Here is a 12,462-nt window from a genome sequence, read left to right on the forward strand (position 1 = left end):
GAAGAGTCAAGTTTTAAATAGGAAAATACAGTAAAAAGGTCTAATCCGATTCAATGATGTATGCTAAGCTATGCTAAAAGTGCTACCGCCAGATACAGAGATCGGCTGAATGGATTCAAAAACGGTAAAACTCAACTGTTTAACTCTAAGGGACTTGGAAAATTAGCATATTTTCAAAAAAAGTGGAGTGTTCCTTTAAGTCCACTATGCACCTCCGATCACTCGATTACTAAAGTGTGATACGCAAGGACATAGGGTGGCATTTAGGGTCAGGACCTTTGAGGCAAAATCTTGAGACCACATTGAAAATCTGTGAATAACTGGAGTTTAAGTTTAAAACAAATAATGCATATATACAGTTTTTTACACCTTAAACCAGGGGTCCCCAAACTTGGTCCTGGAGGGACTGTCCTGCCGAGTTTAGCTCCAACCCCATTCAAACACACCCGAACCAGCTAATCAATCCCTTTATAGGCCCTAGTAAGACACTGATTAGCTGGTTCAGGTGTGTTTGATTGGGGTTGGAGCTAAACTCTGCAGGACAGTGGCCCTCCAGGACCGAGATTAGGGACCCCTGCCTTAAATGTTTCAAAGTGTGTCCAATGACAAACTTTCCCCGTGAAAAAAACTTCTGAATACTTAAGATGTATCTTTGCAGTATGCTGCTTTGGAATTGTGTGATTGTGCATGTGCATGTGAATATTGTATTTCAAACAGGGATGGAAATTAGCACCCGCCACCAGCCAAATGCGGGTGATTTTGAGTTGTGGCGGGTAAACTCGCTTCACCTACCGGCCACCGTGGCGGGTAAATAAAAATAGCATACTGTTTCCCCTCTTTGTAAACTTTGTTCAATGCATGCGAGTGCGGCCGTATGTCCGAATACGACCAGTCGTTTTCGCCGTCATTACCCGGATGTAGTACCAGAAGACGCGAATACGAACTTGCGCGCGCTGAAAGAATATCCATCACTGCGCATCATCTGAGAACGCGCACTCGTCTCACAGCGCGCAAATATTGAGTTCTCTTTCAAGTCTAGCGCTTAAATGGACAAACTCACACAAAAAGTATGCCAACATGTTCATCTTGATTAGTATCCAAGCAGACATAGTCTGAATATGCCTCAAGTGAACGTTATACAGTCGAGAAAGAAGAGCATATCCCTGCACTAGGTCTTAAAGGGGCAGTAGCCTTTACTGCTGTCTGTTTAACGTCAAACAAAAGGACATCACTCACTGCTCTTGAATAGCTTTTGTAAGTTTAATAAGGATTAGTCTTTAATTTAAACAGTTAAAATATGCAGTTATTTTACATTTGATTACTTTATTGAATTTCTGTATCTTTCTGCAGGCCATTAGGCCTGTACATTAGCTATTATTAAATGTACACATGAGTGAGGTCAAGTTAAACATTTTAGTTTGAATTGTATTTTATACTGTGGATTGTTGCAATGTGCTAAATAAATATTTGCATAATTTGTAATTGATTAATATTTGAAACTTTAATATTAATTTATGCAATCGCAATGCCTTGATTTTTAGTAAAGTTACACAGTCACAGCATTAGCCATAAATGCAATGGTACTAATAGTTGGATTATTTCTTTTGGTGTTTCGGTTTCGGCCAAGAATTTTTATTTCGGTGCTTCCCTACTGACAATGTTCTGCTCGGTGTGTCGTCAACACGCTTCAGAAGATGCCAAAACTAATAGTTTCATTGTTGGGACTAAAAACCTAAAACTGGAAGCCATAAAAGATCACGAATCATCCAAATGCCACATCCAGGTAAAAAAAAAGCGCACAGAGCACAGAGTCCTACTCATTTAATGAAATGTATATCAGTTCATGGTTTGTGTGTGTATAAGAGAGATAGAGAAAATGTCAGTATTTCATTGAGACTTGAGATTAAATGAACTGCTTAAGTATTGTAGAGCTTGTAGTATTAATTTTTCACATGCAGTTACACATTGTCGGTTAAAAACAAGAAAGTGGCTGGTAAAAACATGGAGTGGCTGGTAGATTTTGATATCCACCAGCCACAGTGGCCGGTGGACAAAAAAGTTAATTTCCATCCCTGATTTCAAACATTTAGACTTTAGGAGCAGAGTAATTCAATGACAAAGAGACTGTTCAGCCACTCAAGTATAGGTGTGGTCATATGTTTACATACCCTTTGCAGAATCTACAAAATGTTAATAATTTAAAAAATAAGAGGCATCATGAAAAATGTATGTAAACTTGGGACCACATTGGGTGTCTGTGAGCAGTCTGACGTATGTCACATTACTTGCTGTTGCGAGTGAGTTGTAATGCTTGAACAGAGGTACATTCTAAAAGACGTTTATATGCATGACTTCCTGTGTTCTGCACCCCGTCTGAGCTCTTGTCTAAATGGGGGAGGCCAGTAGGAAGAGTTTGCTGAACTTCTCCAGGTTTTTACAAACTCACTGACCTCAGATGCAGGTGTTTTCTCAGAAGAATAAAAGGGAGCAAATTATAAAAAAATGTCCTATTTTATCCAATCATCTTGATGTGCATGTTCACAGTTTTGTCTGTGGCCCTGTTTACACCTAATATTTAAAGTGCATTTGTTCAATCAGATCACAAGTGGACAACACTCAATACAGTTGTAAACGTGGTCTAAAACATTTTGAGCTTGTGCATGCTTGACCACTTCCAGAGGTAGTCGAAAACACATTTGAACCCGTTTTTATATATATATATATATATATATATATATATATATATATATATATATATATATATATATATAGCATCAAATAACTAACTAAAACCAAACTTATTTAAAAACAAACATTTGAAATTAAATCGTGCGTGATAAAACTGGGACCTGTTATACTGGGACCAACAGGCTTGGTGTAGACACATGTGGTCAAATGCATTCGAACAGCTGTAAAAGACTAATGCATTTAACATTATAGGAAGCCTACTAGCCAGATGGGATTTAAAGGTGTCATGAACTGGCTTTAAAAAAAATGTATACTGTTGTCTGAGGTCAACTAATGATGTTTGAGTGGTTTTTACATTCAAAAACTAATAAGTGATTAAATAAATAAAGTGGTTTTAAGGCTCTCTCCTGAACGCTGGGTTTTTGATGGGCGTACTACACTGGAGACATGGAAGTAAACGCCCACAGCAAGGATTGGCTACAATTTGCATATTTAATGAGCTTCATCTCCCCTGTCAGTTCAAATGAGGGATTGTTTTGAAAGCGGCAACCGGAATGATTCTCTCGACCTCAGGGCTCGTAAACAAACGTCTTTATAAAACAAATACATTGATTTATTTCTCATTCATCCACGATTGATTGGACTATTATTTTTGTATTACATGGCCCGAAAATGTCATGGGTCTGCGGAATTTGCATAATGCAGCTCCGTCCCACTGTGTCGATATAAACGGCGTTGCATTGCAGTCACGCATTTATGTTTCCTGCTGAGGAGTCGAGGCCGACCACACCGGCCATACCAGCTGTACAGCGGATGTGGCATGGGGACGTAACGTCTCCGTTCCCTTCCTTCGGGGAACAAGGGTTACATATTTAACTGAGATATTCCCTTTCAGCCAGTACACTCCGAGTTACGTCAGTACTGACGAAATGGGGGTCCCAATCTGATCACGCCACAGCGGCTGTCTTCCAGCATCCTGGGATGATCTGAGCACCCTGCCTCGGAATTTAACATGATGAGGGGCCGGCTCAGCTACCAAGGTAAACAGGGAGGCATATCCCACTTGGAGAAATGCAATTACAGTGCCTGCCCATAGGGAGGACTTAGAATATGCATGCGGCAGAAGCTTGGAGTATCCAACCACAGGTGGAAAAGTTCTTCAACCACATGGGTGGCAAGGGTCTTGCCAAGGGAAGACTTGCGCTCAAGGAGACTTACCGTGGAGAATACACATGTGACGGTTGGCCTGCAGAGGAAGTGTGCACACTGGGCACCTAGCCTGGCACGAGGGCTGGGACCATTCGGGCAAGCACTCTAATATGGAGCAACCCGAGCGGTGTTACCACGGCTGCAGATGCCATATGCCACAGGGACCTCTAAAAAAATAGTTTCAGTGGGACCACGTTCCTGCGTTCGATCTGTCGAAGGCAGGTCAGCAGAGACTGCACGCGCACTCGGAAGCTGTGCGGACATGGCGACCGAGTTGATCTCCATACCAAGAAAAGAGATCCACTGCACTGGGCAGAGTTTGCTCTTTTTCCAGTTGACCCGAAGGCCCAGATGGGCAAGATGGTGGAGAACCAAGTCCCTGTCTTTGCAAACCTGCTCTTAAGAGAGTTCAGGAAGCGAACCCCGAGTTGCCTTAGTGGCACTAGGGCTGCCTTGACGACCTTCGTGAAGATGTAAGGAGACAGGGCCAGCCCGAATGGGAGAATGGCGTACTGGTATGCTCTCCCCAAAAGGAAGAATGGAGACATGAAAGTACGCGTACTTCAGGTCGATCGCTTATTCCGCAGACCCATGAAATTTTCATGTCAGTGGATCGTTTGGATTGAGATTGAAGGCAGCTGACTTTCTAAGTGAGGCCCCCATTTCATCAGTACTGATGTAACTCGGAGTGTACTGTCTGAAAGGGGACACGTTTTACTCACACAAGTGTGCCGCACCATTCCTGTCATATTGAAACAGCATTGTGTCATGATCTCAAATGTCTACAAATCCAGCATCGACCTGAGATTTGTTTACAAACAATTACGCAGTGAAATGAAGCGAACACCATTGACTTCTTCGCGTCAGCTGAAACTTCATTAAAAATAAAGTTCAATCACTCATTCCTAATATTAGAATCCGAAGGAAGCTTATGCAGGGACTGTGTTCTTCCACAACCAGGAATAGTGCAATATCTTGCTATCTTCCTCGGCATGTTTATTGTTGTTGGCTAGCGCGACGCGATCCCCTCTTTGAGTCGGTGGGCGGGGCTACTGAATTAGACGTGCTGTAGAGGCGGTGTTTTACAACAGATGACGCCAAGATGCGCACATGATCTTTTTCTGGGCCTGGTGTCTATAAAATATTTTCTTTGACTAACAAGGAAGTTTTCAGCTCTGAAACTTACAGGATATTCTTATATTACCATGAACTTTTATGTATCACAAAAGCTCAAGGGAAAGTTGATTTATTAATTCATCACCTCTTTAAACTTTGTTGGCTGAAGACCCGAGTTTGGTTTGAAGATAAAAAAACGTACCACCTACCATGCACAATGTTCTCTCACCATTCCTGATTTTAACTCGCACTCACAGCATTCATCATGGTCTTGCAAATGTCAGAACAGAAACGAAAGCTGATGCTCTCTGCATGGTTCATAAGTTTATTTTGTCCATTAGATTAAAAGATCTGAAGAAGAAAAAAAAACATCCATACATTTACTTGCCCATAGACCCTCCCCTCGAAGAAATTTAGGACAGAAGAGATCCTTTTCACATTTCCAGGTTTCTCAGAGCGGAAGTTGTCATAGTTGGGTTTAATTTTACAGTGGTGAATGAGAGTATACATTAAATATATATTTTTGTGTCCCCATTTTCTTAAATAGCAAAAGAAAAATGCAACAATGATTATTTGAAAATTTTCAATAAGAGGGAAAATAGTAATATTGATAACAGCAGTGAAAAGAGAGAAATGTTACCATCACCATCACATTTTACCATCACTCCCATAGACGCTATATTAAAACACCCTCAAAGCAGCAGCATTTGTTTTTTGTAATTTGATGCAAAAGTAAAAAATATAAAATATAAAAAACATTGCAGGATTTACAATATTGATGACCGTTAAAATGCTTCATCATTGTCACACAAAAAAAGTGATCCATTAACCAATGTGTTGTCATTAAAGACTCACCCTAATGCCGTTCCACACCTGTAAGACCTCAGTTCATCTTCAGGACACAGTTTAAGATACAGTGGGGCAAAAAAAGTTCTCCCACTTAAAAATATGAGAGAGGCCTGTAATTTTCATCATAGGTACACTTCAATTATGAGAGACAGAATGAGAGAGAAAATATCCAGAAAATCACATTGTCTGATTTTTAAATAATTGATTTGCAAATTATGGTGGAAAATAAGTATTTTGTCACCTACAAAAAATCAAGATTTCTGGCTCTCACAGACCTCTAACTTATTCTTTAAGAGGATCATCTGACCTTCATTCGTTACCTGTATTAATGGCACCTGTTCAAACTCGTTCTCAGTATAAAAGACACCTGTCCACAACCTCAAACAGTCAGACTCCAAACTTCACTATGGCCAAGACCAAAGAGCTGTCAAAGGACACTAGAAACAAAATTGTAGACCTGACCAGGCTGGGAAGACTGAATATACAATAGGTAAGCAGCTTAGTGTGAAGAAATTAATTGTGGGAGCAATTATTAGAAAATGGAAGACATACAAGACCACTGATAATCTCCCTCAATCTGGGGCTCCATGCAAGATCTCTCCATGTGGGGTCAAAATGATCACAAGAACAGTGAGCAAAAATCCCAGAACTAAACGGGGGGACCTAGTGAATGACCTGCAGAGAGCTGGGACCAAAGTAACAAAGGTTACCATCAGTAACACACTACGCAACCAGGGACTCAAATCCTGCAGTGCCGGACATGTCCCCCTGCTTTAACCAGTACATGTCTGGGCCCATCTGAAGTTTGCTAGATAGCATTTGGATGATCCAGAAGAGGATTTAGAAAATGTCACATTTTGAGATGAAACCAAAAAGTAACTTTTTGGTAAAAACTCCTCGTTGTGTTTGTAAAAGAAAGATTGCTGAGTTGCACCATACCTACTGTGAAGCATGGGGGTGGAACCATTGGGGCTATTTTTCTGCAAAGGGACCAGGACGACTGGTCGGTGTAAAGGAAAGAATGAATGGGTCCATGTATCATGAGATTTTAAGTAAAAACCTCCTTCCATCAGCAAGGGCTTTGAAGATGAAATGTGGCTCGGTCTTTCAGCATGACAATGATCCAAAACACACTGCCTGGGCAATGAAGGAGTGGCTTCGTAAGAACCATTTCAAGGTCCTGGAATCTCCAGATCTCAACCCCATGAAAAAAAAATCTATTGGAGGGAGTTGAAAATCTGTGATGCCCAGCGACAGCATTAACAGATCACTGCTTTCACTGCACACAGAGGAGATCTGCATTGAGAAATGGGCCTAACTACAAGCAACAGTGTGTTAAAACCTTGTGGCAACTTACAGACAAAATTTGACCTCTGTCATTGCCAACAAAGGGTATATAACAAAGTATTGAGATTAACTTTTGTTGTTGACCACATACTTATTTTACAACATAATTTTCAAATAAATTATTTAAAAATGAGACAATGTGATTTTCTGGATGTTTTTTTCTTATTCTATCTCTCATAGCTGAAGTGTACCTATGATGAAAAGTACAGGCCTCTTTAATCTTTTTAATTGGGAGAACTTGCACAATTGCTGCCACAATTGGTGGTTGAATACTTATTTACTCCGAGAGCGTATGCAAGTGTATGCACACTATACTGTCCATGTCCAGAAAGGTAATAAAAACATCATCAAAGTAGTCCATATGTGACATCAGTTAGTTAATTAGAATCTCTTGAAGCATCAAAAATACATTTTGGTCCAAAAATCACAAAAAACTACGAATTTATTCAGCATTGTCTTCTCTTTCGGTTTTGTTCAAACGGTTATGAATCAGCTGAATGATTCATGATTCGGATTGTGTGTCAAACTGCTGAAATTACGTGACATTGGCGATCCGAATCATGAATCAATCAGCTGCAAATGTGACAATTAGGAAAGTGACAGAACTTTTTGTTTCTTATTCTGTTGTGTTTCTACAGAATTTAAAAAAAATACAAGCCAAGAAGTAATGGCTAATGCTTCATGTGGGGGTCCTGATCACTCTGTCTGGGATTATTCTGGGATACCACCCATTTGGATGTACATTTACCCGCTTATTACACAGCTACTTGCCACATAAGTAAATAATTAGACCCAAAATATTAATTTGAGTTGAAATATTTTATTAGGTCTTTAAACACAAAACTTCCTTGAAGAAAGCAGATTTTGCAAGCAGCAAGATCAACTACATGAGAAACGAGAGAGCAGGTCCGCAATACCAGGATTACATAGTGAAATAATTTTACACCAAATGTTTATTTGAGTTTTGATATTTTATTATCTCACCAAAAGTAAAACTTTTGACATGGTTTTCTTTTGTATTTTAACAGATGACTCCTCAGCTAAAGAAGTTAGCAGGGTAAGTGAGACATTGCTTTACTGTGTTTGCATATGTGCATATATTTCTTTCATACATCATGCTTTTATGGCTCAAATAGATTTACTCATACTCAAGGATGATTCAGATGCAGTTTGTGATATTTTTATGGCCAAAAAGAAAATATTCTAATAGCTTTAAATGTACATTTTATAACAGATATAGCAGATTACTTACATAAAATGCATAAATATTGATTATCTCCCAATACTATTTTCTAAGATGATATTAAAATATTTAGTTTTATGATCAAAGCTTATAGTTTTTATTGTAGGGGGCAAACCATATAATGAAATGTGATACAATGATGATGATTGAGAGATGTACAAATAAACTTTCCTCAGAATACTCATGAATCATATTTGACACTCCTATTTTTTGTATGGATAGTAAAAATATTAAGTAAACTGATAGTAACCCTTGGGTGCCTCAGTAAATGTTAATCTTGAAAATATCTGTATCTTATTTGTACTTCAAAAATCATTAAAGTTTTCACAGGAAAAAGACGTATATCACAACCTAAATGGGGGAATTTACAATTACAATTATACTAAAATATATTTTACCTTCTAAAAAATTTTAAACTATCAGTCAGGTTTTTCAGCTCTATTTTGATCATGTCTATAATTTAGAGGCCTTATCAAATATGATGCAGTAGCCTTTACAGGGTTTTCATGAGGAACCAATGTTGTATAAATAAATGGATCTCTTAAATTAAAAAAAAAAAAAATATATATATATATATATATATATATATATATATATATATATATATATATATATATATATATATATATATATATATATATATATATATATATATATATATATATATATAATATGTGACCCCTCTGTTAAAATAAGTGTGCAGTAAAAGTGTAAACATTCATGCTGAAAAGTAATTGTTATCAGGGAAGTGCTCATGGAACACTTCATTGAAAAGTTTCTGCTAATAATCACTAAGCAACAAACCTGCTAAATAAGAAAGTGTCTGCTCTATGACAAATTACAAGTAGAACGCAAACCCTGTGGCAGATTTAAAGGAGCAGAGTCAATGATCTCATTAACAGGTTTAATAGGCTAGGGTTAGGGTTAGGGTTAGGAGCACACACACACTATACTGAGCACTTAGGCCCGCTGACTTAGGGGACAGAGATGAAGAAATTAAATGGGGACAGGAACAGCAGAACAAGGACAGCAGGGACGTCGCCTGTCTTCAGTGCGTCACATGTTCGTCTACATAAACAGGATGCGTAGGGAGCCGTTCCCGTGGGGGAGCACCTCACACACCCCTCGTCCACCGGCCCATTCTGACCTTTCACACAAGGACAGAAATAGACATTCTTGTTTGGGCCTGCTGTTCACTTCTCCTGATTTGGATGGTAAAATTGGATTTAGAACTGATTTCTGTATTATACGCAGGTCTTTTTTTTTTGTTTCTTTTTTTTTTTTTTTACATTTCATGTGCATATTGTGTGAGAAAAGCTTCATTATTTGATGGTCATGATTATACTGCCTCCTAAAAATGTCTATTTCTGTCCTTGTGTGAAAGGTCAGAGTGGGTTGGTGGATGAGGGGTGTGTAAGGTGCTCCCCAAAAATGGCAAAACTGTCAAAAGGCATTCCTATTATGCATTGTGAGTTCAATGAAAAAACATCTAAAATGGAAGACAAAGCAAGTTTAATTAAATTGACTTCTTTACCCAGTATTTGTGAATGTTATATATTTTTATGTATCTAGTTGTTACCTATAATCCAAAATGCTAAATTAATTTTAATGGCGAATTGACTCTCCTATATGGACAGATAAATCTAGATTTACTTTTTATTTAATTCAGCAAAAAAAAAAAAAAAACTTTCAAAGGTGTTGGTTCAGCAAAAATGTTTTTGTTTTGTTGGTTTTTTTTACCGAAATTAATACTTTTATTCAGTAAAGGTGCATTAAATTGATCAAAAGTGACAGTAAGGACTCTAACATTGTTACAAACTTTTCTATTTTTAACACTGTTCTTTTGAGGGGGGAAATGTGTCATGGTGAGAGATTATTTTTGAAGGATAATGTGACAAAAGTTAAAAAAAAATAAAAATGTAATAATATTTCACAATATTACTGTTGGACAAAAAATTGGTACAAATTGTGAAAAAAAAGGAATGCAATTAATTTACAAATCTCATGAACTTATATCTTATTAACAATATAATGGAGATAGCATATCAAATGTTGAAAGTGGGACATTTTGAAATGTCATGCCAAATATTGGCTCATTTAGATTTTCATGAGAGCTACACACTCTAAAAAAGTTGGGACAGGTAGGAATACGAGGCCGAAAAAGTCAAATATACATATAAGAAACAGCTGGAAGAACAATTTGCAACTTATTAGGTCAATTGGACACATGATTGGCTTTAAAAAGAGCCTCTCAGAGTGTCAGTGTCTCTCAGAAGTCAAGATGGGCAGAGGATCCCCCAATGCTGCGACAAAAAAAGTGAAGTCATATCAGAAAGGAGTTTCTCAGAGAAAAATTTCAAGGAGCTTGAAATCATCTACAGTGCATAATAGGATCTAAAGATTGAAGAATCTGGAACAATCTCTGTGCGTAAAGGTCAAGTCTGAAAAGCCATATGATCTTCGGGCCCTTAGACGGCACTGTATCACATACAGGAATGCTACTGTAATGGAAATCACAACATGGACTCAGGAATACTTCCAGAAAACATTGGTCAACACAATCCACGATGCCATTGCCGGCTAAAACTCTATAGGTCAAAAAAGAAGACATATCTAAACATGATCCGGAAGCACAGGCTTGGACTGTGGCAAAGTGGAAAACTGTTCTGTAGTCAGACGAATCAAAAGTTAAAGTACTTTTTGGAAAACTGGGACGCCATGTCATCCGGACTAAAGACGACAAGGACACCCCAAGTTGTTATCAGTGCTCAATTCAGAAGCCTGCATCTCTGATGGTATGGGGTTGAATGAGTCTGTGTGGCATGGGCAGCTTACACATCTGGAAAGGCACCATCAGTGCTGAAAGGTATATCCAATTTCTAGAACAACATGTGCTCCCATCCACGTCATCTCTTTTAGGGAAGACCTTGCATTTTCCATCATGACAATTCCAGATCACATACTGCATCAATTACAACATCATGGCTGTGTAGAAGAAGGATCCGGGTATTGAAATGGCCAGCCTGCAGTCCAGATCTTCCACCCATAGAAAACATTTAACGCATCATAAAGAGGAAGATGTGACAAAGAAGACCTAAGGCAGTTGAGCACCTAGAAGCCTGTATTAGACAAGAATGGGACAACATTCCTATTCCTAAACTTGAGCAACTTATCTCCTCAGTCCCCAGACGTTTGCTGTTATAAAAAGAAGAGGGGATGCCACACAGTGGTAAACATGACATTGTCCCAATTTTTTTTGAGATGCGTTAATGGCATGAAATTTAAAATCAACTTATTTTCCCCTTACAATTATACCTTTTCTCAGTTTAAACATTTTATATGCCATCTATATGTTGTATTCTGATAAAATATTGAAATTTGAAACTTTAATCATTGTATTCTGTTTTTGTTCACAATTTGTACAGTGTCCCATCTTTTTTGGAATCGGGTTTGTATTTAAAACAGCTGTTTTCTATTTTAAAGGGGACCTATTATGCCCATTTTTACAAGATGCAATTTAAGTCTCAGGTGTGCCCAGAGTCTGTGAAGTTTCAGCTTAAACTACCTCACATATAATTTATAAATCCATGTCGTAAATACCCATGTTCGACTGTTTTTGTGCATGTGCCTTTAAATGTAAATAAGCTGTAATTTGCCGGCCAGTCCACACAGTTCCCCAAGTGAGAATGTACTAGTTCTCGCGAGAACCAAGTTTTGTTTTTCTCTGTCCTCTGCATTTCTGCTCTCATACCCGGAAATTACGCTACTTCTGTGTCCTACGTCATACGCTGGAATGCCAGTCTCACGTGAACGTGCATACGACAGTTAGTGGAAGTTAGAGATTACAGTTTGTAAAGTATTAAATAGATATTTTTCTTACACAAACCCATCGATTCGCTTCAGAAGTCCTTTATTAACCTCTGAAAGAAGAATCCTACACCAATGACTTGAGGCTAGGGCTGGGCGATAAAACGATAATGATAATTATCACAATATCATTTTCCTCGATA

At 38.3% G+C, this 12,462-nt stretch overlaps 1 protein-coding gene across 4 annotated transcripts in view; it reads left to right on the plus strand.

The window, feature by feature from the left end:
- Positions 1-12,462, plus strand: part of pde10a (phosphodiesterase 10A) — a 205,326-nt gene that overhangs the window by 128,727 nt on the left and 64,137 nt on the right. For all 4 annotated transcript variants that reach the window (XM_067421735.1, XM_067421737.1, XM_067421739.1 and 1 more), the window contains exon 3: positions 8,238-8,266. In XM_067421735.1, coding sequence (XP_067277836.1) covers positions 8,238-8,266 — 29 coding nt within the window. The remainder of the gene's footprint in view (positions 1-8,237; positions 8,267-12,462) is intronic.

The sequence above is a fragment of the Pseudorasbora parva genome, chromosome 17 (genome assembly GCF_024679245.1).
Source record: "Pseudorasbora parva isolate DD20220531a chromosome 17, ASM2467924v1, whole genome shotgun sequence".
NCBI classification, from domain to species: domain Eukaryota; kingdom Metazoa; phylum Chordata; class Actinopteri; order Cypriniformes; family Gobionidae; genus Pseudorasbora; species Pseudorasbora parva.